General features: G+C 42.4%; 1 protein-coding gene across 1 annotated transcript in view; it reads right to left on the reverse strand.

The window, feature by feature from the left end:
* The window catches only part of SLC4A11 (solute carrier family 4 member 11), a 148,760-nt gene that overhangs the window by 16,938 nt on the left and 104,836 nt on the right, over positions 1-26,986 (reverse strand). Inside the window, exons 9-13 of the mRNA XM_034772551.1 lie at positions 22,574-22,658; positions 12,441-12,566; positions 10,844-10,957; positions 9,614-9,746; positions 8,914-8,987 (exon numbers count right to left, since the gene is read on the reverse strand). Of these exons, the coding sequence (XP_034628442.1) occupies positions 8,914-8,987; positions 9,614-9,746; positions 10,844-10,957; positions 12,441-12,566; positions 22,574-22,658 (532 nt within the window). The remainder of the gene's footprint in view (positions 1-8,913; positions 8,988-9,613; positions 9,747-10,843; positions 10,958-12,440; positions 12,567-22,573; positions 22,659-26,986) is intronic.

Raw genomic sequence — 26,986 nt, forward strand, 5'->3', positions numbered from 1 at the left:
CTTCAGCTACGTGAATAACGTAGCTGAAGTTCGAAGTACCTTAGTTCGAACTTACCTTGGTCCACACTCGGCAGGCAGGCTCCCCCGTCGACTCCGCGGTACTCCTCTCGCCGAGCTGGAGTACCGCAGTCGACGGCGAGCACTTCCGGGTTCGACTTATCGCGTCCAGACTAGACGCGATAAGTCGAACCCAGAAGTTCGATCGCTCGCCACCGAACTACCGGGTAAGTGTAGCCAAGGCCTCAGACTAACACAGCTACCCCTCTGATACTTGTGCATAGTCTAGTACTCTAATGGCACCATTCACACTACTGAAGGTAAGAGAAACCAGATTATTAGGAGTTTATAATTCAGTTGTGCATGAAACGTAGCTTGTTTTATAAATTTAAGAAAATAGTTAGGCCATTTGTAAGTTAGAGTACAGAAATGTAAGTCCGCCCCCCTCCCCATCCTCATATTGTTACCTGGTTTTGCTCCATGCACTGAATCATGGCTTTAAATGTAAAGAAGTAAGCTGTGGCCATTTCTTGCTCTAGTATGCTAAAAATATGCACTTGGCAACAACTGAAAACATCCAAGGTAGAGTATACTCAGGAAAGTTACTATTATGAACATGCAGTAAGTACTTTCCTACACTCACTAGTGCAAAGATGTCCAAGTTCGGTTTTATAGGACAGACAAATTAACTGGGAGATAATACATTTGTAAACATGCTCCACATCTGAATTTGCAAAATGCATTGAGATATTATGGTTTATCAGGCCTACCATAACTAGCTTAAAAATTTACCTCAATAAATGATAAACGCAAACAGGCCTGCTATAACTATCCAAGTTAAATACCCTATAATACTTCATAAGGTCCATAAAATACATAGTGAGATAATCTACATTAAAGAGACCGCAGCTAAATATTGACAGAACAGAGTAGCTGCTGTAAATATGTTATTCCATTCTATAATTAAAATCAAAATAGTATTAGAGGAATACTTCTGGAAGGTTTGGTCCTGGATGGGTCTGACCATACTTGATGGAAGATGCCCTGGTCTCAGATGATGTGATGAGCAAGAGTCTGGGAAACTCATTAGTCAAAGAGGCAGCCAGGAAAGGGTAGTGGACGAAGAGGAAGATAAAAGACAGCAACCAGCCAGGAGGAGAGGAGCAATGGAAAAGGAAGTCAATTAAGGGGAGAGATACGTGCCAGCCACTGTGGAGAAAGTCAGCCAACAAAAGTGGAACGTGACTTAGGAGACCTTGAAGTTGCGTGTCAACCTGGCTGAAATGTTTTCGTCAAAATATTTTTTAACGTTGAAAGGTTTTTTTTTTTAAATGATAAACATTTTGGCAGACATTTTTCTCAAAACTTTCCCGGGTTGATGAAAACCCAGAAAATGAAAATTTTGGGGTGATATTTTGGTTTCCAGAAACTGAACGTTTTTCCTGAAAATGGTTTTTAAAAACCACATTTTTTTTTCAGTTTTATGTTTCAGTTTTTCCACAAAAACTATAAAGTTTTTATAGAAAAAAAAAATCCCATGAAATAGAATTGGCATTTTTTTGACCAGCTCTACTTCCATAGGAGCATGGAGCTAACTTTTAATTCCTGCTTGAGAGCCTACCCAAATGTTGTTATGACCCTTTTAACTACAGTGCCATTTTAATGACTCCCAGGTTAATACTATTGCTATTACAATAGTGTCTTGGGGCACCAGACAAAGAACAGGACTCCACTGCGCTGGGCACTACTGCACAAACAGGCAGTAAAAAGATTTCCTAAAGAGTTGACAATCTAGGTTATAAAATGCAATAGGTGGATAAATAAATTAATGGTCGTATGTCCTAGAACTGGAAGGGACCTTGAAAGGTCATGGAGTCCAGCCCCCTGCCTTCATTAGTAGGACCAAGTACTGATTTTGCCCCAGATCCCTAAGTGGCCCCCTCAAGGATTGAACTCACAAAAGCCTGGGTTTATCAGGCCAGTGCTCAAACCACTGAGCTATCCCTCCTCTCCAGACAAAGGAGTGGATAAGTGATAATTGTAAAGCAAGCAAATAGTTGTGCAATAACAAAGGTCTCAGTTTGCTACCTGGATGTGTATTTTTAAAATAAGTTTAATTACTCAGGCTACAACTAGCATGTTAAAAAAAAATCAAATAATTTGCATAATTCATGTTCTATCTGTTAAATTTCTCAGATTTGACATTGAACATTTTGCTTTTGTTGCTAGAATGACTTTCACTGTCAGTTTCAGTGAGGTTCTAATGCAATTACACAATTCTGCAATGCAGCAAACACGGCAGGAGAATATTTATTACAATAAGTTTCCCTTGGACTATTATTACTTTTCTAGTGGCTTTAGGTTAATGCATACCTTATTTTTCTGAGGAACAGCATTTTGGGCAAAAATTGTCTTGCTAGTTTTCTTTTAATAATAAAGGCCAAGCCTTTGGATTGGATGATTCTGAAATTTTGAACCATCATTGGAGTTTTCCTAAAGTAGAGGTCTGAAATCTGATTGGAAAACGTACTATCTAGCCATTATATATCCCAGCAATGCCTAGTACAGCCAGAAGTCAATGCCAGTGATCTCTCAGGCACATTGCACGACGACGACTTCAGAAACTCAGCAGGAAAGCGATCACAAAGGTATTAAATAATACCTTGATTATAACAACACTTGGCATTTCAATAGCACATCTCTTCTGAGGATCTCAGAATATCCTATTGCATTAATTACACTTGCAACACCCCTGTAAAGTAGATATTGTTATGCCCATTTTACAGATCGGTAAACTGAGGCACAGAATGCTGAAATGACTAGGCAGAAAGTCAGTGCTGGAGTTGTAAACAGAACCCAGAAGTTTTGACCTGCAGTCTACTGCTCTGACCATTAAAGGACACTCCCAATAATAGCAATGGCAATAATTCAGGAGGATTAATAGCCGGCTGGGGTTAAAGATCTCTAACAGCCTCAGTTATTCCCAACTGACTGTTAACCCGATGGAAATAAACACTCTTTGCTTTGATGACGACTGACAAGGTTCAGATCCAAAAAAAGAAAAAAAGGCCAAGAAATTCAAAATAATGCTGACATTTTAAGTCATCCTGTTGGTCTAGTTACCATAGATGTTCTGGGAACAGTAAGTGATTTCACATTCGGCATTACAGTAATACCTGAACACAACACACAGAGTAGGTTTAGAATGGAGCATAGATTTTAACATAAATGTCAAGACTGTTACTGATTTGTGTCACTTCACACTTTACTTAAATGTAGCAGTTAGATGATATGTATTCACTTTGGATTAAATGTTGGGGAAATGTAGCTGATTTTTCATCCGTATTTTACTTATTGTAATGGGTGTGCTGATTGGAATGATTGGCAGTTGGATAGATCAGTCTGCAATGTAACAAGGATTTAGTGTTTAATATTCAGCTCTCTTTTCAGAGACACTACAGAACAGCCAAGTTCTTTGCACAAATTCAATAGAGAAAACACTTTAAACTAGCAGGTTGTAGGCTTTAAACTGAACTGTCCCAGAAGGCAGTTTAATGTCTAGTTCCTCTGTTCCCTCTACTTCACCTTTGTTGTTTGCTTCAGCTGTTACAGAACCGTTTCCTGTAGAGTGCAAATGTCAAGATCAAACAGAAGCATGGCTTAGGTGGTTGGGCCATGAGTTGAAAACAACTGTCACTAGGATAGTAAGAAGAATGCATGTGTTTGATATGTGATAATACCCCTCTCTCTAATTTCCGGCATATTTTATATATGCAAAGCATATATAAAAGCAACATAGCTTAGCAAATTAAGGAACAAACGTGAGCTTCCTTGGGAGCAGTGCGTTGCTGGATGCACTCCCTGACAGAATGCTTTTAGGGTAGCAGGAATGGCATAGCAGCGTAGTGTCTGCCAGCTGATGTGCTATGCAACCTGCCAGCATGCAGAAAATCTTCTGATCTCCCGAGCCACATGACTACTGGAGTACTGTGTCCAGTTTTAGGCCCCACACTACAAGAAGGATGTCGAAAAATTGGAAAGAGTCCAACGGAGGGCAACAAAAATGATTAGGGGGCTGGGGCACATGACTTATGAGAAGTCGCTGAGGGAACTGGGATTATTTAGTCTGCAGAAGAGAAGAATGTGGGGGGATTTGATAGCTGCTTTCAACTACCTGAAGGGGGGTTCCAAAGAGGATGGATCTAGACAGTGGTAGCAGATGACAGAACAAGGAGTAATGGTCTCAAGTTGCAGTGGGGGAGGTTTAGTGGATATTAGGAAAAAACTTTTTCATTAGGAGGGTGGTGAAGCACTGGAATGGGTTACCTAGGGAGATGGTGAAATCTCCTTCCTTAGAGGTTTTTAAGGCCCGGCTTGACAAAGCCCTGGCTGGGATGATTTAGTTGGGGATTGGTCCTGCTTTGAGCAGGGGGTTGGACTAGATACCTCCTGAGGTCCCTTCCAACCCTGATATTCCATGATTCTATGGCTGTCCCTCAATAATAAGATAGGCAAAAACTGACATAGAAAAGTCAAGTGTTTTGCTGGGTTTATGGAGCAAGCAGGAGTCAGGATTAGAACTCTGGAGCCCCTGGATACAGGTCCTGTAGTCCGGAGTCCATGCAGCCTCTCATAACCCCCGGGTATCATCACTCGGTCAGTCCATAGGAGAATTTACAAAGGATCAAAAGGGTCTGTGAAAGCCTCATTTCAGTGATTCTGCCCACACCCTTCCAACGTTCAATATGGTATACTGGACACACGTGTGGCTTTTTCATACTGTAGTAAAATCAACCCATCTCAGAGCGGGGATAGCAATGGTGAACCTAAATATCCAAGGAGACGGGGAGACAGATATTTGGAAGAGTGTAACAGGCTGTACTTAGAAAAGCCAGTAATACTCATGGAGTTTGGCAGTGAGGAGCATGGCAGTTTTAAACACATTCTAATGCAGAACGTCCTTTAATGTGAAAGCGCTGTGCTCCTAAACTCCCATGGCCCATGCTGAAAGCTGACCTTGAGATGTCTACATCTGTTATAGGTGGGGCTGGTAGCACTGCCCAATATTAAATTTGCCTGATACCACCCCATTATAAGACTCTGGTTTCAGCTGATTATAAAAAACTTTGCCAAATGTTAACCATTGGGGCGGAAGTTTTAATTGTTGCTTGTCCGCATCAGGCTGAATTTCTTTTGGAAAATTTCAGCCAAAATGGTTCAGCCATTCTGAGAATGAGGCTGGGGGGAAAATACATTTTGTTGAACATTTACTTTGAGAAGCTCTAGTGCCCCCATGCTTTGGAGCAAGGACTTGAAGTTTGGCAAAGGATGTGCCTTTTGGCATCCCTGGGAAAATCTGCCTAAATTTGGCCAAGGTATAAGCCATTTAAAAACTGCAGTTCACATGTGCTAAGTTGAAATTTGTTTCTGCTTTGCATATAAATTCCCTGAAGATTCTGTCTGCATTGGGCATGCTCCAGCCAGGGGGTGAGCAGGGCTTTCCCTGCAATTCTAGTTCTGGGCTGCTGTGGACCAAGCATTCAACTTGAGAGCAGGGAACATGCCTTTCCTATACAGTCAGTGCCCCCTCTCCCCTGCTGAGCCCAGACAACATGGAGGAGGACGCTGCCTGCTTTGAACACAGAAGGAACAAGAGACAGACCTGCAAGGGAGGAAGCAGAGGGAGTAGACTGGGACCAGAGGCTGGCAGGGAGAATTGGGAGTGGGGGGGTTGGAGACAAACAGAAAACGAAGGAGGGAGAGAGAGAGAGAGAGAGAGAGAGAGAGAGACTGGGAACCAGTGGGCTGGGATGGCAGACTGGAACTGGGAGCGGCTGGTCAAGGACCCTGGGAGTATCTATCAGTGTATCCCATGGGGAGGAGCCAGGGGAAGAAATGGTATTGGCTGGGCAAAGACACTGGACAAGAAACTGAGTGGATAACAGCACAGATTGGATGCGGAGCTCAGAGAGGGAGACTGGGACTGGAAGCAAGCAGGGATGGGGAATGTGGTCAGAAGAGGGGATGACTGGAGGCTGGGAAGAGACAGATTGGATGAGGAGCTGGTGGGGAGGGAAAACTCCAAAGGGGTGAGACTAGGATTTACTGGGCAAGGAGACTGGCTTGGGATGAGAAGCCTGAGGAGTGGAGACTGGGACTGGTTAGATGAGGGGATGGGAAGCAAGGGATGGGGAAGCAACAGAGAGTCCTGTGGCACCTTTAAGACTAACAGATGTATTGGCGCATAAGCTTTCGTGGGTGAATGCCCACTTCGTCAGACGCATGTCTGGGGATGGGGAAGAGACAGTAGAACAAGAGAGGACAAAAAGGGCAGAAGAGTCTGTGCCCATTAGATCATTTCCCCCCAGTGCCTGGAATGGAACCTAGGATTCATGACTCATCATTCCTCTGCTGTCAGCAAATATCCGTGAACCCCCTTTTAGTTCTGATCCACAGATGATGACAGCGACTACTATTGGTTACTCCATTAGTTCAAGTAGCAGAGGTGGTTGGGTTTTTTTGTTTTAATTTTTAATGGGGGCGAGTGTTGTACAGGTCTCGAGGGTGTCCTGCATAGAACTGGAGTCTATCCCTGAATCTGTCAGAGTTTGTGTGTGATGCTAGTCAAGTCACTTACAACCAGACATGCCACAGGTGATCACTAACTGCATGTTCCTCATTTTCTGGGTGATCCGCTTGAGACCCTAGAGTCTGATTTGCAGAAGTGCTAGTACTCACAGCTGCAATGGACATCAATGGGAGCTGAGCTTTCAACACAGAAATGCTGTAAAATGCTCTGAAAAATCAGGTCCTAGGCATGAAATTGGGCACCCCAAAATAGTGGATACTTTGGACCTCAATCTCTGTGTACCTCAGTTCCTCATCTGTAAAATGGGGGTAGAACTCTTTAATTAACGTTTGTGAAGCACTCAGAAACTACGGTTATCAGCACCATAGAAAATGGTAAGTTAATAATTCGGTCTTCAAAGCAGGTTGAATAGTGTGCAGTAAATAAGGCCTGGGGCCACACATTGTACAATGAGGAGAAAAAATACAGAAGAGCTCATCTTTGAGTGAGCACAACCCATCCTGTGCTCTGAATTAGGCTGGGGTCCTATCGATAAAGTAGTCCGTGGTCATGCAATTGAAGACTGTATCATAATGCATGTGCACAAGGGGCCAAATTAACATTGCTCAAGCAACCCTAATTCTGGCATTTCCTAACTTTTCAGTGCTTCATTTTGCAGCCTGAATAATGTTTTTTTAAGTACTTTTTGAGTGTGCAATAAAGAGCAGAGCCTGCAGGTTCTAAGAACTAAAATCACACCATGGGACCACCTTAATTATAAAGGATTCAAGGCAGCAGAACTCAAAACCCCTTTCGCCCTGTTAGTATCAAGAAAAAAAAAAAAAAAAAAAAGCGGGGTGGGGGGTAGGAAAGAGGGAGGGTAATAACATCAGCTAATCCCTCATTCAAAGTGTTGTCAAGGCAAGGCAAAAGGAACACTGCCTTTAGCATGCAGTTTCTGCAAGGAGCTTTCATCTTTTTGACTAGGAGGGTGGTGAAGCACGGGAATGCGTTAACTAGGGAGGTGCTGGAATCTCCATCCTCAGAGGTTTTTAAGGCCCATCTTGACAAAGCCCTGGCTGGGATGATTTAGTGGGTGTTGGTCCTGCTTTGAGCAGGGGATTGGACTAGATGACCTCCTGAGGTCTCTTCCGACCTCAATCTTCTATGATTCTCTCTTGTTCATGCCCCATCCTGTTGCCTGCGTCTGGTGAAGGTAAAGACTGCAGGAGCTTTGTTACGCTTACCCAAGGTCCAACACTGCAGAGGTGTACGGCAGAGAAACCATGAACTGTGACTGGTTTGGCGGAGAGACCAGAAACGCTTCCTTTAGGTGCATCCTGACAGGCATTTGCTGCAAACCTGTATGTTTCCCTTTAAGGGAGCTGGACTGGTATGGCAGCTCATTCTGAAGTCATGTGTGTGGGTCTCCCTCCGTATATGGCCACAGGCGGAGGGTCTTTATGTTACCCAGCAGTCTCGTGGTGCCTTGTGTATAGAGGGCTCTGGGGCACTGCGCAGTTAAGGTCTGGCTGGAGGTGAACCCTGGCGATTTTCAGAGGGGCTGTGCTCGACCTGCTCCACATAGCGCAATCTAAACGGTACCTAGTTTGCATTGAGGACGTCCTGTTTCAAACAGGACTAAGTTAATGTGCTCTAGGTACCTTTTAGAGTGCACCAGCAGGATCTACACAGGGCAGCCAGAGCACAACGCTTTAGAGCACTCTGCATTTTACATCCCTTCAGCCCGGGCATAGACTGCAAGGACCAGCTTTCACATAGTCCAGTACAACTGACGTGGGCTCCAGAGCCCAGTTTGCTTACTCAAAGGGTTAAGGATTTTTCCCCACCCTGTTATGCCCCACTTGCCCCAAAGCTCACTGTGCTATTGATGGCGGAAGGGAGGATGAATCTAAAATGATGGCGAATTTTTGTTGAACAGAGCTTTGAAAGAGAAACGAAACGGTTCAGTAAAATGTACGTGGGTGGCAGGAGGCAAAAATTTCTACAGTGTCATTAAATTGCACCTTCTCCTTTCGATTTTAGTCTCTGATCCTAACAGAACAGCTGAAACAAGAGTGTCTATAAACAGCCTACATATCCAAAATAAAACCTTGTCATGAATCATCTTCCCATCAACACAGTTTAGAAAAACTGAAGACCCTTAATGAATACTTAATAGACAACAAATGCTGTGTATACTGCAAATCACATTTTGCTGGGAGTTCTATAGCATGGTTTGCATTGAAAAGAAACTGAATTTATGGTTGGAATCTAGTTACTGTCTTTCTACAGTAAAACTAAGCGTGGATCAGAACTGAAAAATACCACCTTCTTTCAGTGCTTACCTTTAATAATCCCTTTGAGTGCATCAAGCACAAATGTGATCGATATAAAAAGTGCAATGATTTCTTCTGTTGATCTACAAAAAAAAAAAAAAAAAAAAAAAGCTCCCATGGATTAATATGGTCAGAGTGACAAAGTCTGAATACCCCCCCAATATATTAATATACTTATTATTTTATGAGGCAAGTGCACAGATTTTAGTTAAACACTGATTTGGGTGATAGAACTAGCAAGTCTTGAAAACATCTTGCAAACAGAAGTACTAAAAACTGGAATGAGCACATACTGTCCAAAACCAAAACTATATATTCTCAGTTGAGAGTATTCTAGTTTTGTAACACAGATCTTGTTTACATGACATTTAGTTTGCTCAACGTGCGGGTACGAATCTATAGTGCACCACCATTCTGAAGACTAACGGTCCCTGCAGACCCTGCTGATGCATATTAACCGTTCATTAATGTGCTTTGATCTAGTCCTCTTTGAAACACACATCAGCAAGGTCCACATGGAAAATCAGTCCATGACAGAGTAGCTTGGGTTCAGTTCATACCCCAGCTTGCTGCAAACTAATTGTTCATGTAGACAAGCCCATAGATTTTATAGCAAGTTCACAATTAGGAACTTCTGGAACATATGATTTTCTGTTTGCTGAATAATATAATCGAAATGGGACTTCCCTTGAAAAAAAGGAAGAGGTACCTTTTAAAGAGCTTCATTACAAGACTGAAGTTAAAGAGAGAATACAGCACAAGAAAAAAACTGTTCCACAGTCCAATCCAGGCGTAGAAAGCACTAAAATCCAAGCTGTAGTCATCACAGATCCCCCGGATCACTGCAACAACAGTAAAACATTCGGTGGTGGATTCATGTTTTTAAGATTTTATATCTAAACCATTCAGATTTATTGAGTTTCAAGTCACAAGGGACCATTAGATCACCAAGTCTGACCTGTATGTCACAGGCCATTAAATTTCATCCAGTTATCCTTGTACTGAGCCCAATAACTTGTATTTGGCTAAAGCACTAATTGGTTCAAATGCAATGAACGGGCAATAGTTTCGACTCCATCTGTCAACACTATGGACTGTTCCAAATCTAAAGGGAGGTTTAACGCCCACAGGAAAGGAAGGGAAAGAGAGAGAGAGGTCCTGCATTACATATCTTGACCATCTGACTGCTGTTGAATTTTCTAGGTACTGTGTAACCAAATCTGATAGAGCACATCTGAACATCCAATTGGTTCTTGTTAATAAGCACTGGTAGCTCAGCACAAGCAGAGGACCAGTCAAAACAGTATTAACATAATGTCAGTACCAATATTTAAAGAATGATACGGGGGTGGGGAGAGGGAGGGGAGGGCAAGACTGTTCAAATGTTTCTTTTGAAGGTAGCCAAGTAGTAAGTATCTCTCTAGTGGAGAGCTAAGCCACCAAACCACCCCACTGTAATTTGACTTATTGGACCTATAATGCAAATACTGGTGGATCCAACTACCCTGTACCTTCAGCTTAAAAAAAAAAAAAAAAAAGGCTACTCTCACTGGTTAGCCATTGCTGAAAATCCACTCATCACACCGGATCAGGACTATATATTAAGGATGCATATTGCAGTCCCCGATCCTCAATGCCTACAAATATTTATTCCCAAGTGAGAACAGAAAACATCCCATGGAAATTCAATTTTATTCTCATAAAAAAACAACAACTGTATACTTTTTTCCATTTAGAAATCTCACTGAAACAACACTCCCTAAATCCCTTTTGCAGGGCTGAAAGCAGGTCTGTAACATTTAGCTTTGTGTAGCTGTAGGCCTAGGATAGATTTACTTAGTGCAGCTCTAAAGAATGCAAGGCTCTCCGAGTGTGTCATCTCACCGATTCTGAGTGCAGTATGTTCTCCTCCATCCGCAATATGCTTTGGTAAACTTACCATTGATGTACAAGGCTAAAGGAGCCGTGGTTAAGAGCACAACTAGAGGCTGCCCTGAAAACAGAGCATAAAGAAGTCCACCGATACACTGGCCAACAATTGTCTTCTGCACATCTAAAAATAATGAAAAAATGTCTTTTTGAAGACCAAGTATTTACAAATGATCAGCTAGATTATTATTGCACTAATGTAAACCACCCAAGTCATGAATGCTAGCCACTAACAGCACATACTGAGAGCAAGACTATTCAAACAAGGGACTACCCACAGATAGCAGTTAATACACAAAGGGCACAATCATTACTAGGGAATTCAAATCGATGGTACATAACCAAACTTACATTAATAGTCTAAAGGGAGACTTGGGATCCCAGGCAACTGCCCTTTCACATGTGGAGCAGAGGGACTTTTTTAAAGCAGTGGGTCTCAAACTTATTTGATTGCATCCCCCTTCTTTGGGTCTGTAATCGTTTGTGCCCCCCTTCCACACACACACACACACACGTACATCCATTGCTGGCCCAGCAGAGCGGAGAGCCGTGGTTCCTGGCTGGGCGCACAGCTCGGAAGGCAGTGCCGACCAGCAGCAGCAGCGCAAAAATAAGGGTGGCAAAGGGATACTGACGTATTGACACAGCAGACTTAGTGCCCCATTGCCAACCTCTCTGCTTCACTGCTGCTGCTGCCACCCCAGGGCTGACAGCTGGAGACCTGCCACTGCCTCCTGGGGAGGGACTGGGGGAGCGAAGGGGGAAGAGGGGAGGAGAGCCTGAACCCGGGGAGTGGGGTTCCGGCTGTCAGCCCAAGGCAACGGGGCTCCGGTTGTCCCCTTCATCCCTTCCCCCGCCTCCCTGGTGTGCATGGCCCGGCCCTTCTACATGAGCCCCGGCCTCCTGGGGCTGACAGTCCGAGCTGCGCGGGGCTGACAGCTGGAGCGCCTAAAAAAACCCAAAACACACGTGTAGCTTGCGCCTTCCTTGACACATTCCTGCACCTCCCTTGGGAGGCACACCCCATAGTTTGAGAGCCACTGTTTTAAAGTGAAGCAAGGAGCAATTTTTCACACATAAGAAGTAGACAGAACAGGGCTGGATTCTCATCTACACTAAGCTGCTGTTGAATTACAAGCAAAGTGTCAAGGGGCCTCAGTGCAAAGATGAATCAGGCCGACAGCGGGGCTAGGTTGGGTGATACTAGAAGAGTACGCAAATGTCTTCCACCAGGCTAGTTATTTGTATTACAATAGCCACCCCAAGCCCCAGTCAGGAGCGGGGCCCCATTGTGTTAGATGTTGTACAAACCGCATGGCAAGTGTGGACTTACAACCCTGTGCATGGGATTACCTTTACTGTCATTGCAACACGGGTAGCACAGAACACAATAATTAGGTCTGTACTTGTCTATGCACCCAGGGATACCAGAAAAGTTTGTATATAGATACAGATTCTTTTTTTTAATCTATTAAGAGAAATAAGGTCGGAGCACAACTGTCCACATTGTTACTGGAAAAGAAGTCCTTACCGGCATCTCCTCCACCAGATCTTGCTTATTTCGTTATTTCCCCCAAACAGACATAAAGCAACTCTGATAAGCTCACCAATAACTCCTCTTGTGTTTTCATCATTTAGGGAACCAAATGCAATGGATGGCAGGAGGCAGGCAAAATATAAAAAGATCATCGTTGTGATGTATTTTCCTATGGCCTTGTTATTTCCGATAATCCCTGAAACAAACCAAAAATAGCAGTATTAATAATCAATAGCACAGTTGATTCTATGGCATTAAAACGTCACTCAAAGACAGTCATGCAGATCTTTAGTTATTGGTGACAATAATTTAAATGCTAAAACGAAAAACTGGAAATGTAGTCTGCATCCATTTAAAAGATACAATTCCTGATGGTGTTTATGCCCAGTTATAGTACAAAGGCAGGCTATGGTAGATAACCCATAAGTAGTGAACATAGGTATGAAAGAATGTTCAGTGTTTCAACCTGAAAACCTACCTTCATTAAGGAAAATTCCATTTCTGTTGAGGTGAGTTTCTTGTTTGTTATTTACAAACTATATTTGATTTTTCATTCTGTTCCCATTTAGAAATTATTTACAGATACTTCTTAGGGACCAAGGAAGTGACTTAGGTGAAGGAAGCCGAACCAGTTGGGATAAAGTAACAACCAAACCTCAAGCCTAAGGTTTATTTGGAGGCTTGAATTTTAAAAAAAGGTAAATTATTTTTCATTTTAGCGCACCTCTGCACTCCCATCTGGGACTCATTGTATTAATTTAGATGAAATATATGGCCCAAATATATTAACATAAATCCAGTCACTATCCAACATTAAAAGATGTTAAACATGGTTTGGGGTTTGGTATAGAGGCCCTTCAGCCTGCTTAGTACCTAAGCCAACACACCATTAAAAATCCGTTTAACCTTTTGTTAAAAAAAATAAATAAAAGAAGGGAAACAAGTTAAATGTAAATTATTGAGTATGACTTTTTATTTTACCAATACCCCTTTCCCTGGAGAGAGTCTTTACAGGGGAAAATCCCTTGTGTGATAGTCTCTTAGGTGGTATTAAAGATGGTAATAACTGTCCTGGTGGGGAAAAGAGAAGATGTTAGTTGAGATGGGCTGGAGCCGCTGTTGTAGATGCTATTGTTAAAGTCCAACCCCGTTTTATCTCTGCTGGTGTTGGGGATTCATCTGGAACTGGTAGGGTTGGATCCATCTCTCTGGCTCGGTCTAGTCAGGACATCTCAGAATCAGGATGATGAAGGTCCAGGGTTCCCAGGAAATGGTGGGTTTGACAGTCATGATGGCTGCTTCAGTAGCCTCTGTCTGTTCTTCCTTACTTCGTCCCCCCCAAAAATCTCTTTCAGGACCCAAAAAGAGAGTGAAGGGTGGAATACCCCATCTCCTCATTATTTTGTCCTCTAATTAGGCCCAATACCTGACACACCCATTTGGGTTCATTAATTTCTGGTTCCACGGCTTCTTGTTTTACCAAATATGATCTTAACACAATCCTTGAAATATATCACCATGGCCTTTTTTGTTTGGACTAATTTAGTCTCTTGGTCTGGTTTTCTTGCACTTGTTGACAACATTCAATATTGAAAACAACTTGACCTATTTTTCCATCAACATTTGTGGTTATAGATTATTGTAACATTCTGTCAACTTTCACATACTTTTTGACTGTTGAGCTTACAATTAGGGCAACTTTATCAAAACAGACCAGAATCAGAAGTGCCAAAATGCCACCCGGTAGGCTGTTCTAGCAGACAGACATTCTAGCATCATCAGAAACAGGAAATACTGGAAATCTCAAGAGAAAACATGTTTTTGTTAGACCTGCAGCTTAATTTTCCAGACCCAAGAAGTTTGGACAGTTTGGATGAGGATCAAAGCAGCAGCCACATGTTAGGGGTTCTTAACTAAAAATCAAGCATATGAACATTTTGTGATTTGTCCTTTGTTAGTTTCAACATACTAATCAATTGTCTTCTCAGCTCATAGTGCTTTTGATAGGAAAAATAACCACCAGGAACTACACTGTCCCAGACAGAAATCTGATAATGCTATAGGCTTGAATCATTAGCACACAGGGGAAAAAACAGTTTATTTGATTTGATAATTTTACAAAAACAAGTAAAACAATACAAGAATGCCTTTGTTAAGGTTATATGCAGTGTTGTTTTTGCTGTGTTGGTCCCAAGATATTAAAGAGACAAAGTGGATAGAGGTAATATCTTATATTGGACCAACTGAATGAACTCTTACAAAAAAAGATAAGACAAAAACACTATATCACTTGTGGGCGAACACTTTTCACAAAGCAATCACTTGGTATCTGACCTCTCCGTCCTTGTCCTCAAAGGAAATCTTCAAAAGAAAAAGCCTGGGAGTTTAAATTCATAACTTTGCTAGACACTAAAAATCAGGGTCTTAAAAATAAATACACTCGAATTTTGGCTTATTACAACAATCGGTAACCCACTAAACCCCCCTTTTTTGTCTTATGACTGCAGGGGTGTTAATGGGTCACTTCACCTTGAATGGTTCCTTAGATTAGAATGTGTGTTAACTACTTACGCCAGACAATCTGCGCCACCTTGTATTTAGTTGTGTCACTCTGTATACCTATCCCAGACCTGAAGAAGAGCTCTTTGCAACTCAGAAGCTTGTCTCTCTCACCAACAGCAGTTGGTCCAATAAAAGATATTACTTCACCCACCTTGTGTCTCAAAGGGCATGTCTATACTACAGCCTACGTCGGCAAAATTTTTGTCGCTCAGAGGTGTGAATATTCCACCCCCAAGCGACATAAATTACACCAACGTAAGAGCCCCTGCGCACAGCGCTATGTCGGTGGGAGAGCTTGTCTCATCGGCATAGAGGGTCTTCAGCTGTATGTATAGACATGGCCTAATATCCTGGAACCAATACAGCTACAGCAACACTGCAAATTCATTGAGCTGCTGTTTCTTTCTGTACGTACAAATATCCCATGTGTAAAATTAGCATTTTTAACGTCAAATATTTATCACAATGACATTTTTCTTTTAAGTCAATGTCTGATGAGAGATCGAACAGATTTATTTGCAGCCCAGAAACTGACCCAGTCCACTTCATCCGAAAAAAATGCAGGATGCATCATGACAGTATATCACTTGGGACAGCCTAATAAAACTAGTGGAAAAACAAGCCACCTTCCTCTGACTGGGCAGTGTACATTTGCAGCACAATCGGCTTGCAGTCCAGCTTTGAGATTTGAGTGCTTGACTGTTAGAGAAGCTGTGACTCAAAACGGAGGCACAGCTACAAATTCAAACTGCCAGTGACCAGGCTTATTTGTACGACAGCTCTATTTTTTGTGCTCTATCATTTCCAACATATTCAATTATCTGACTTAAAAAAACCCCCAAAACACCATACAGCATCTTCTGGAAAATGCACAGATTAGAGTATTGCTGGCCTCAAATTACTTTAATATTCATGTTTAGAACATAATTGTTGGGGGCTGACATACTTAGACCTATTAATTTTACGTTTATTGAATAAACTTAAGACATTCAAGGAGATGTGGGAGGTTAACTATTAGTAAAGCAAGTGTTCCTTTCCCATTGTATTAGCTATTGAATAAAATCAGCTGGAAAGTTCAATTACACTGATGTGCTTCACAGACAAAGCCACATCTTTTAAACCCAAGGCAAACAAAGTATCAGTCATGTTTAAATTATAAAAAATGCTTGGCAGAGGATATCCTGAGTCATTCCTAAAGAAGGGCAACATATACACCCTTCATGCCGCAGTGCCACATTAGAGAGATTTTTTAACTGTATTATGAATTGTTAGGTTAGATCTGGCTTTCTGATCTACCTCACAGATCCATCCCAATTAAGAACAACACAATTTCATTGTAATTTGCGGGAAGAGTGAAAGCGAGAAGAGAGTCTGCTTTGTATTCTTGAAGAGCACAGATGGCCAGAATGAAGAATTTCTTTTTCCTTAGAGGAAGGCTGCTTATGAGAACACGTCCTTTAAGCTGGAACGCTCTACATTCAACCGATTCTTTCTTGGGCAAAGGGAAAATACACTCAGGTTCAGGAAACCGAATTTGAGAAAATACACAGAATGCTCAGGGGGATTCTACCAACTTAATAACTTGTATTTCTTTCGGCTATTTATTATTTCCTGCAGACTTCTGTCCACTTAGGAGGATGTATATTCACACACATCCATATTATTTTAATAGGCTTCATTTTCAACAAGAGGGGCCCAAGCTATGCATGGAAATGCCGAGAGTCTGTACAATTTGGCACTTGAACATGGCCAGAGATGGGGCTTTAGGAAGGCAAAACCCATCAAGCACTTAAAGCAAGAGAGCAAAACAGACAGATTAGGAGAGTGGCCACCTATTTAAGTGCACGTGAGTATTTACCAAAGGGAAGCTGCAGGCTCAAACTGCACTTGCAGGCTTAGATGATGCAGTGGTCAATTAAGGCACTTTGCATGTTTGCAAAACATGCCCTTTTCCAACAAGTCAGATTAATTATAGCACTTAAACTAAGCTTTTTACCTTTAAAAGTTCTTTATAAACATCTTGATCTTGTTGAGTATTACTGTACCTCACTATAGCCCTGATCTTGCAAAACACAAATACATGCATCATTCGCCTCATGTCTGTAGTCCTTCGATAGAACTGTTCACTTGAGCAAAGTTACATGCGTGCTTAAGTGCTGTGCAGGATCAAGGCCTACGAGGGCAATCCTACTGATGTCAACAACAAAACTTGCATGTGAGGTCATAACATAAGAACGGCCAGACTGGGTCAGACCAATGGTCCATCTAGCCCAGTGTCCTGTCTTCCGACATTGGCCAATGTCAGGTGATTCAGAGGGAATGAACAGAACAGGTAATCATCAAGTGATCCATCCCCTATTGCCCATTCCCAGGTCCTACTCAACATGAGTAAGGTGGAAGAATAGGGTCGACAATAATTTATCTCAAATCCCGTGAGACAGGGAAACTGAAGCAATGAGAAGCTAACTGATCATCACAAGGACATAGAGGGTCAGTGTTATTGCTGAGAACAAAATCCAGGAACACAGTATCTTACTTCAGTGCACTGACTTTCATTTAGCTGATCATCATTGTACATCTTTAAATTGTTTCAAAGTTCTCTCTTTGTATTGCACTGGTAGAATAAAATAAACCACAAAAAAAGCCATTATACATAAAAAACCCCAAAAACATACTGAAGGAATGGAAAAACATTTAAGAATGCAAAGAATGTGTAAATCTTATATATAATCAAGAGAAAACAACAGGGTTTTTTGGGGGGTTAGGAGGGGAAACGTAGGCAGTTTTTCCAAAATCTGTATGATTTCATCAGGAATTTAAGCTAAAATCTTCAGAATTTTTTAGGGACAAGTTCAGCAACGGGAAAGCCTGTATTTGGCCCTATCACTTTATTATTTTTGTACATGATACTGGTAAGTCACAAGAAGAGTTACTCAAATATATCAATAAAGTTATTAAAAGATAACTGCTGCTGGATCAAAGTTTATAGAAACCAAGCAAAATTCCACGAGCCGCACTGCAAGAACTCAACAGTTCATAGCTCACCAGACATTTCATTTTACTCCCAGTTTTGACAGTTATAAGTGTCACACTTGAATTATGCAAATGACTGGATCAAACCCAAGTGCTTCAGACAAGAAAGACAATCTCTATACAAATCATACACACCCCTAGAAACCTGCTGTGACTTCCTGGTTCCATTGACGTCAAAGGTGCTAGGATTTCACCCCTAGTCTTTCTGCCACAAAAACAGTTCTCTTATGAACTAAAGCATTCTTCTTTAGCTAGATCCCTTATCTTCACTGTGAGGACAAAGACACTCTGACAGCAAAATCCCTCCTCTTCCCCCACACAGTTATGACATTCCAAAGACAATTTAATGGCTGTCTTGTTGGTCTGGTCATACATTGCTACTGTGCCTTCTGCTCAGACTGCACTCTCTACTTCCTCAATAAAAACAATGCCTTCTCTGTAACGTGAACCTCTAATGAGGCATGCGTGGCTGTTTCTTAGTTTGGCTCATTCAAATACCCCATTTGCAGTACCATGTTGCTTTGAGATGATCCAGAAACTTCATGGTCTTGTTCTCCTTCCAGCCTGGTGCTTTGTGGAAGATGCTCACTGTTTCTCATCTATTTTTCATCCCATGTATCCTTAAAGAATTACATAACTGCGCTCTTGATTGCTGCAAGAATTTCAGCCCCTCCACGTATATTCTGTACAGACTGCACCATTCATGTTATTTCATAAATGCTAAGTATATTGATGGTGCAGTGCTGAGAATCATTGAACAGAGTTTCAGCTGTGACCACTGCTCATACAAAACTTCTCTGCTTATTTGAGCTAGTGATGCACAAGGTATTTCACAAACACAAAACAAGGGAAGGTCCTTGCCTAAACTCATCTAACACATACTTACTCCTCTTTCACGGCGCTCCTGCTCTTAACCAATTTTTAGCACCAACTACAAAAATATACTACAGTCTTTATTTATAGTAGAGCTCACCAGAAACCACAGTGCCATTGAAATCAAAATGCTTTTGCAAAATTGTGTCATTTTGGTGAACTTTTGTTTAGGAGAAAAACTCAGGAAAAAAAAAAGTCTGACAATATAGAAAATCGGAACTAAAGCATTCTTCTTTAGCTAGATCCCTTATCTTCACTGTGAGGACAAAGACACTAGGACAGCAAAATCCCTCCCTTCCCCCACACAGTTATGACATTCCAAAGACAATTTAATGGCTGGTCATTTTTTTTAAATGGCTTTACATTTCATTTTTTTAAAATTTTGTAGAATAAAAAATAAAGTCAAAATCAAAACAAAGTGTTATGATTAATTAAAAACATTTTTAAAAAAATTTCTTCACGGAAATTCAAAGTTTTCAGATTTCATTCCAATTTTGAACGAAGTCAAATTTTGAAATCTTTCACAAAATGGAATTTCCTCACTCCGCCTAGCTCTCATAGACATTTGTATAGCACTCCCTGTTGTAGTCTCTGTGCCACTCACAAAAAGATACACATACATACACACACACACACACATATATATATATGCATCACCCCTTGAAGGCTCAGCTCTATTTCATTCTATTAGGCTAGTTCTTCACAGCGATGGGGACTAGTGGTAGATTCCTTCAGTGCTGGGTGCCATTGTTATATGGCTGCTTTGGGGAAAAGTTCACTTAAGAGATGTGATGTGCAGCATGGTCTGCAGGGGAGAGATTTGGGCTCAGTTTGATCTGCTGCCAAAGTTGGTTCCATCCTAGGAATTTTTCCACTGGAAACTCTCCGTTCTCCCCAACACAAAAGAAACGTGGGATCTGTCGGCTGACGTCACAGAGCAGCGTAGCACAGTTCGGAGGAGAGAGAGATGGTTCTGGGAAAACAGGGTTCAGAGCCCAGTCAACGTTCTTAATGTGAGAACAAGGATCTTGAATTGGATTCTGAATTCAATTTTCAGTAAATGTAGAGTGGAGAGCATTGGGATGATGGGTTCCTGCCTGCAAACATCTGTGTGCTACCCTGATGAAGCTACAGGGTGGCCCTTGAGTCATCCCGGGTAGAGTGAGCAGATATAGTCTAGTCCTAAGGTAACAAAGGCATGGATCATTTTAGTAAGCGACACACTGCATAGTACTCCTCCAACACTTTCCATCGAAGGCACTCCGCGTGCTTTACAAATGCTAATTTATCCTCACAATACCATGTGAGGAACCAGGCATGGAGAGATGGAGTGACTTGCCCATGGTCACACAGCAAGTCACAGGTAGAGCTGGGGTCATAACTCAGATAAATTATCTCCCCGTCCACCAGACAAACACAAAAATGCATATGCAAAGAAATGATTTTTATTTTAGCTGCACTAGGGCACTTGAGCTCCACTTCTGAAAATAATTTTCTCTGCACATCTTTGCCCACAATTGGCTCACACGATACACTCTGAAAAATCGAGCGCTAAGGGTTTGATGCAAGTGGGGACAATCTAGGAAAGGCTGAAACTCTGTCTTTTCACCACCTTGTAAACATTTAGCTGCTGCCGAACAGTTATGGTAGTCACAGAGGGCCTGGAGACACCTTCAGCACTCAGGCCCAACTGGGTATGGAGCACATGGAGGATAAAGGAAACTAGACCCATTTCACTCAGCTCAGCAGAATGGCAGTGCAGAAGGCAAAAAGTTCCTTGCCCTCAGCATTGGGCGCTAACAAGAGGGCTGGGGGCTGACCGCCCTGCCTCTAGGTGACTTTTCAAGCATACTACAAAATGGACAAAAGAAGGGGCATGACACCAACGTTCATATGGGGCTGGAGAGCGAGCCCCCACTGCCTGACTCCCCACTCTGGGTGTTGTGACCTGACACATGGGAGCACCGTGACCCAGACTCTATGTTCCACGTTGCAATGCCACCGACTCACGTTTGGGCTGGCTGCCCCTTCGTCATGACTGGCTGGGCCAAACCTGAATGGTGCTACGACCCCATGCGCCAGGTCGCAATGCCCAGAGTGGGGAACTGGGCCCTGCCCTGTGGGACAGGAGCAGCTGCTGCTGGGTGAGCGTGGAGCAGACTTGCTCTCCCAGCCCGTCGCTAACGACCCATCGGCCCTGTGGTTGCAAAATCTGGCTCCACCAGTTTGCGCCATTCACAAACTGCAAAATATATTTGAAAAATTAATTTTTCAAATCGCCAATCAGCTTTTGTGAACCTCCTGCTGGCAGAAAGCCAAAGCTTCCTGTGGGGCAGCAAACTTTGGGACACTGGCTCTATGGGAATGTAAGGAAGTCTCCATCCTGTTTTAACAAGACACATTGTTTGGCACCTTTCATTGTCACATGTGGAGCCGTTTGAGTTAAACGAACCCCAAAATCAATTTATGTAATAAATTAAAACTTCCATTACTCCTAGATCTCAAAACCAGCGAACAGAATATAAAAACTGCTGTTGGTCAGAGGCTTTGTAAGCCAAGGTTCTGTCCTGAGACAGTTTTTACAACAGTTGCAGACTCCCCAAAATGCGTGTTTTTTTATAGATTTCAAGATTAGAAGGAACCATTGTTTAGTCTGCCCCCCTCCGTATAAAACAGGCCGAAGAACTTCCCCAAAATAATTCCTAAAGCAGATCCTTTAGAAAAACATCCAATCTTGGCTGAAAAAACTGTCAGTGATGGAGAATCCACCATGAATTGTTCCAATGGTTAATTACTCTGTTAAAAACGTACACCTTATGTGCCGTCTGAATTGGTTTAGCTTCAGCTTCTAGCCATTGGATCGCGTTGTATCTTTCACTGCTACATTAGTAAATATTTGTTCCCCATGTAGGTATTCAGATTGTAGCCAAGTCACCCCTTAATCTATTTAGCTTGACAGAGAGAAGGTTGAGCTCTTTGAGTCTATCACTATAAGGCAGGTTTCTAATCCTTTAATCATTCTCGTGGCTCTTCTCTGAACCCTCTCCAATGTATCAACATCCTTCTTGAACTGTGGACGCCAGAACCAGACATAGTATTCCAACAGTGATCACACTAGTGCCAATTATACTGGATACAATCGCATGACCATTTACAAATTATGATTGACGCTACTATAATAATAAAACCAGGTAGTTAAACCCTAGTATAATAACTAGTTTGGCTTATAGCCCTATGCTTCTCTGTATTGCTTATGAACCTTAATGAGACCACATTGTTTGTAAAAGACATCCTGCTGAAACTCCCATAACTTCAATTTGTAACAGTGCTCAACACCCACAACATCTCTGGATAGACGATGGCTGGCTTACACAGACAGCTGCAGAAGGGAAGTGTACTGTACCAATTAAAACAGATTAGTTTATGATCAATTTTGATTCATGTTCCTTTGCAGATACCAACAATAAATCAGTGTAATCATCAACATACAATTTAACGGGGAATTAATTTAGCTCAAAACAAACATCTTCATTAAGAAGAGAACGTTGCAAATTTCTCAAGTCCTTAAATCATGTCAGTTCAGAAATTATTTATAGGTTTCTATACCGATTTTCTTTTAAACAAAAAGGGCCAATAGAGATATCAAAGAACATATTCAATTCACATTGTAAACAGGACATCATATCACAAGAATTAAAAGCAGGCCAGTGCTTCTATAAACATTGGCCAACCTACCGTCAGTGAAGTCCAAAGCGTACACTGGAAATCTTCGTGCTATGTCATCGAATATTCCCTTGCCAACATTGAAAAACTCATGCAACTAAAAGAAAGGAAGGAAATGTTGTGTCAGTTTAAAGGCTCGTGTATTGTTAAAAAGATTAACCTCCTTATTCAGTGTTGATAGGCACTTAAATCTAATTGTTTTGAATGAGCCATTCAGATCCAGACTTTGTAATAATAATAAAAATAAACAGTTAGCACGTCTATAGCAATTTACATAGTCCAAAGCACTGTAACCCTTCCGTGAGACACAATTATTTTCATAAAGAGTCCTGTGGCATCTTATAGACTAAGGCCTGGTCTACACTGGGGGGTGGGTGGGTGGAGAGGGAATCGATCTAAGATACACAACTTCAGCTACGAGAATAGCGTAGCTGAAATCGACGTATCTTAAATCGATTTACTTCGCGTCCTCGCGGCGCGGGATCAACCGCCACTGCTCCCCCGTCGACTCTACTTCCGCCTCTCACCCTGGTGGAGTTCCGGAGTCGACGGGGAGCGCATTCGGGGATCGATATATCACGTCTAGAGGACACGCGATACATCGATCCCCGATAGATTGATCACTACCCGTCGATCCGGCGGGTAGTGTAGACATACCCTAACAGACCTATTGGAGCATAAGCTTTCGTGGGTGAATACCCACTTAGTCGGATGCACCCACAAAAGCTTATGCTCCAATACGTCTGTTAGTCTATACGGTGCCACAGGACTCTGTCGCTTTTTACAGATCCAGACTAACACGGCTACCCCTCTGATACTTGACAATTATTTTCATCCCACTTCACAGACGGGGAAATTGATTCTGGAGGCTGCTGTGTTAATAGGGAGGCTCTGATGGAGCCATGTTACCGAGGTGAGGGGAAAGAAAGAGACGGAGTTTAGGTGCGTAGCCCAGGGGCCACAGCCACTGCTGAGTAAGGCACAAGCCTCCAAACGGACAACCTAGCCTCATGTAGATCAAAGGATTTTACAGGTTTGGGGTGGGCCCTGCAGCCTTTTCCATACAAACTCCTACCCAAAAGGGGCGATGTGGCGAGTCTCCAAAAGAAGGGACTGAGGGATTTCCTCCCACAAAGTCCACTTCCCTAGGTTTCCATCCAACTAGATGATCCAGGCCAGTAAATCTGAAGGACCCAAATTATTTTTGCATCAGATAAACTGCTTCCGATAACAGAGGTCACACCTGACTTTGCCAACCCCAAAAGTTCAAAAATCATTAGCGCACCCACCCCACCATCATAAGACTGATTTATTTATTTTTTTTAAATCTCATGGTTTTTAAAAAAATAAATGTTAGGCTCTTTTTATTTGCTTCTGGTATTTTTAGGATGCAATAGCTTTGCGCTATCAGGCTTTTTTCTGCAACCACGGGGCTAGAAGCCTTCTTTGTTTTAAAAAATGAGATTCTCTTGCAGCCTTCTAATTCCAGCAGCTGGAGTTTTAAGAAAAACACCGAACATTGAGAGAATCACGATAAAATTGAGAGCGGGCAATATTATTACAGTAAGCAACTTGTTAGAGTTGAATACATCTCGGCTGTTTTTAAAAAACAGCCTCCCCACTTATGCACTTTTGTAAAGAGCCAGCAGAACGTAATATATTTGGCTCCTTGAACCATGAAATGAGAAATTAGATTTAGGTTTTTGAAAGGAACTGAATCAAACAATTAAAGTACTTCATTTCTCTTGCTAGCCTTGCCAACGCAGAGCATAAAACACCACACAATAGTTCAGGTGCAAAATCTTTAAACCCTGCTGTTATTTCAAATTCTAACGGCTACAAGGGTCTTATTTGAAAAGAGCCAACAGCATGTTTGTTGCAATACTGCACACAGAAAATATGGTCCCTGCCCACATTGCTTAAATGAGTCTAAATGAGAGACTCAATACAATTTGGAGACATAACATACACGAATTAACCAGACAGCGGCTGCATCTCAAAAAGGTGCAGATTTATCCACTTTCCCCTTTGGTTGACTATTCATCTTTGAAAGGCTGGGTGGAACACTAAAAATCGGTGACATGAATTTAACTCAGTATAAAATGTTCACCAGGGATTGGTTTCCACGTGGCATTGACTTGACTGCAAACAACGGAACTCCACACCCATTTCACATGGAATGGAATCACTTATTTAGTGGAAAGAGATCACAGCTGAGCTGAAAACTGGGACTTTTCCCAATCAGGTATAATCTAAAGGGATCCCCCACAAGCTCAGTTTGTGTATTCTTCATTACTTTTCCCATTGGCCTTCAGCTACTTGGTCAACTGCCTGTTTCTCTTGACATGGTGCTGGCACATCTGTATGTGTCCATAGGACTTTATTTTAAGCCTTCTTTTAAAGATCTCTTGCTTGTTTGTGTTGAAGATTTGAACTCTAGCATCTTGTTTGTGGTCTAAACAACTAGGGAAATACGAACTGAAAAACCCCAAACCCTCTGACAGAAACATTTGAGCGTATTGTAAAAGGTTAATATTTTTAGAAGTAAACATTCCCAAAGGCACAGGTCAGACGGAGAATCACAATTGCTTTAATGAGTAGTATGTTTACTCATCTTGCCGTAGCAAGCACAGGAGAACAACCATCAGAACCATCTCCCTTAGGGGAGAAAGAAAATGACTGCATCCATGTGCTTGGTTGGCACAAGCTGCTAACTCAGTCCCTGCCCCGCAGCCTTCATGCACATGAATGGAGGTTGATCTGGGTGCTAGTGGTGGCAGCAGCATAGAAGGAACAAATTAAAAGAAAAAAAAAATACGCATGCAGTGAATTAAGGGAAAATTTGGAATAAATGAGCAGAAAACACCACATTTGTGAGCCTTGCTCCCCTCTCCATATTACTTGAATGAAGAGCATTATCACTGGGCTATTTGGTGGGCTAAAATGTCATAGTGGACAATGGAACTCACAACAGCTGCCCAAAGGAAAGGAAACTATTACTTTTTAAAAGTTTATCGGGGAAGCTAAAATTTTGGTTTTCGTTGGGTTTTAATTAACTGTGTATCAGTCAAGTTTAGGACAGGATTTGTTAAAAGGAGTTGGCTTCAACCATCAGCTTCTATTGTTGCTGATGATCTTCCCTCTACAGGGGTGGCAGCTTAGGAGTCTCACACACACACACACACACACACACACAGCCTGCTTACCGGCCTATAAGTTTTGGGCTGGTCATAATCCCGCTTTCCTGCTTGTTTATCAGGGTTCTTGATCTCCTTCTTCACCATAACCATCTTGAGATCTCTGTTTGGCTAAAATTATACTTCTAACTTCAAATCAGCGTCTTGCTTCCCTTCTGGTCTTTAATACCCTCATAACAGCAGTACCAGTGATCTCACATGGATGGCCAAGAAGGAGAATAGATAGAAGCCATCACTCCCTAAACAGTGACTTCCAAATTCCCCTGAGTCCTCACCTCCTTTACCTGCATCCTCTCGGTTGCCTGAAGTTTCCTTCCTCCTCACCACATAAACATGAATTGGGCTCTCTCATTATTAAAAAGTCACCCCCCCTCCAATTATTGCCCCTTCCCCCCTTTATCTCCAAGTTCATCGAGCACAATCTGTAACTGCTGCCCCTTTAATTCCATTCTAGACCCTCTTCAATCTGGTTTCTCCATTTTACCCTTGGCTCTCACCGAGGTCTCCGATGACCTCTTCCTGGTCAAGGCTCAAGGTGGACACTCCATTTAGACACCACCGCCACACACATGGTCTAACTCCAGTTATTCCTTTTGTGATTGTGACTCCGTCCTTCTCCTATCTCTAGGATTGCTCCTTCAGGGATTAATTAATCCTTCACGGATTAGCCCTGGTAAGTGGCTTTGATTTTGGGAACTACTGAAACGAGCTGTTGGGGGCAGAAGGGTTGCAGAAAGCAGGCTTGTGTCTGTATGATGCGCGTAGCACTATGTGCCTAGTCTGAGCGGCGGAACAGGGTATTGATTGATTCCCTCACTTCACGGGAATCTGCCTCAGAGATCTCCAGGAAACTCTCATGGAGATACTGGGTAATCCGCTGCTACAGGTTCTTTGGCAGAGTTGCTTTGTTTCTTGCCCCATTAAGGGTAACTTTCCTGCGCCACTCTGCCATCACGGCGGAGGGGGGTGGGGGGAACATTGCTACACACAGGCGAGCCGCATAAGGGCCAGGGTGGGAATCTGCAGTCTTGGAGAAGACCATACCTTGATTCCCTGCTCGCCCTCAGCAGCGAGAGATCTTCCATAATGAACACAGCCTGTGGAAAAATATGGGTACAGGAATGATTATAAGCCCCCCCCCCCATGCTGCCTCTTTCCAAGAGCCACATGCCCAGTGTACAGTATGGTCCTGGAACACTGATTTCCCCTGCCCCTGAGGTTACTCGCC

This window comes from Trachemys scripta, chromosome 5, assembly GCF_013100865.1.
Source record: "Trachemys scripta elegans isolate TJP31775 chromosome 5, CAS_Tse_1.0, whole genome shotgun sequence".
Lineage (NCBI taxonomy): Eukaryota > Metazoa > Chordata > Testudines > Emydidae > Trachemys > Trachemys scripta.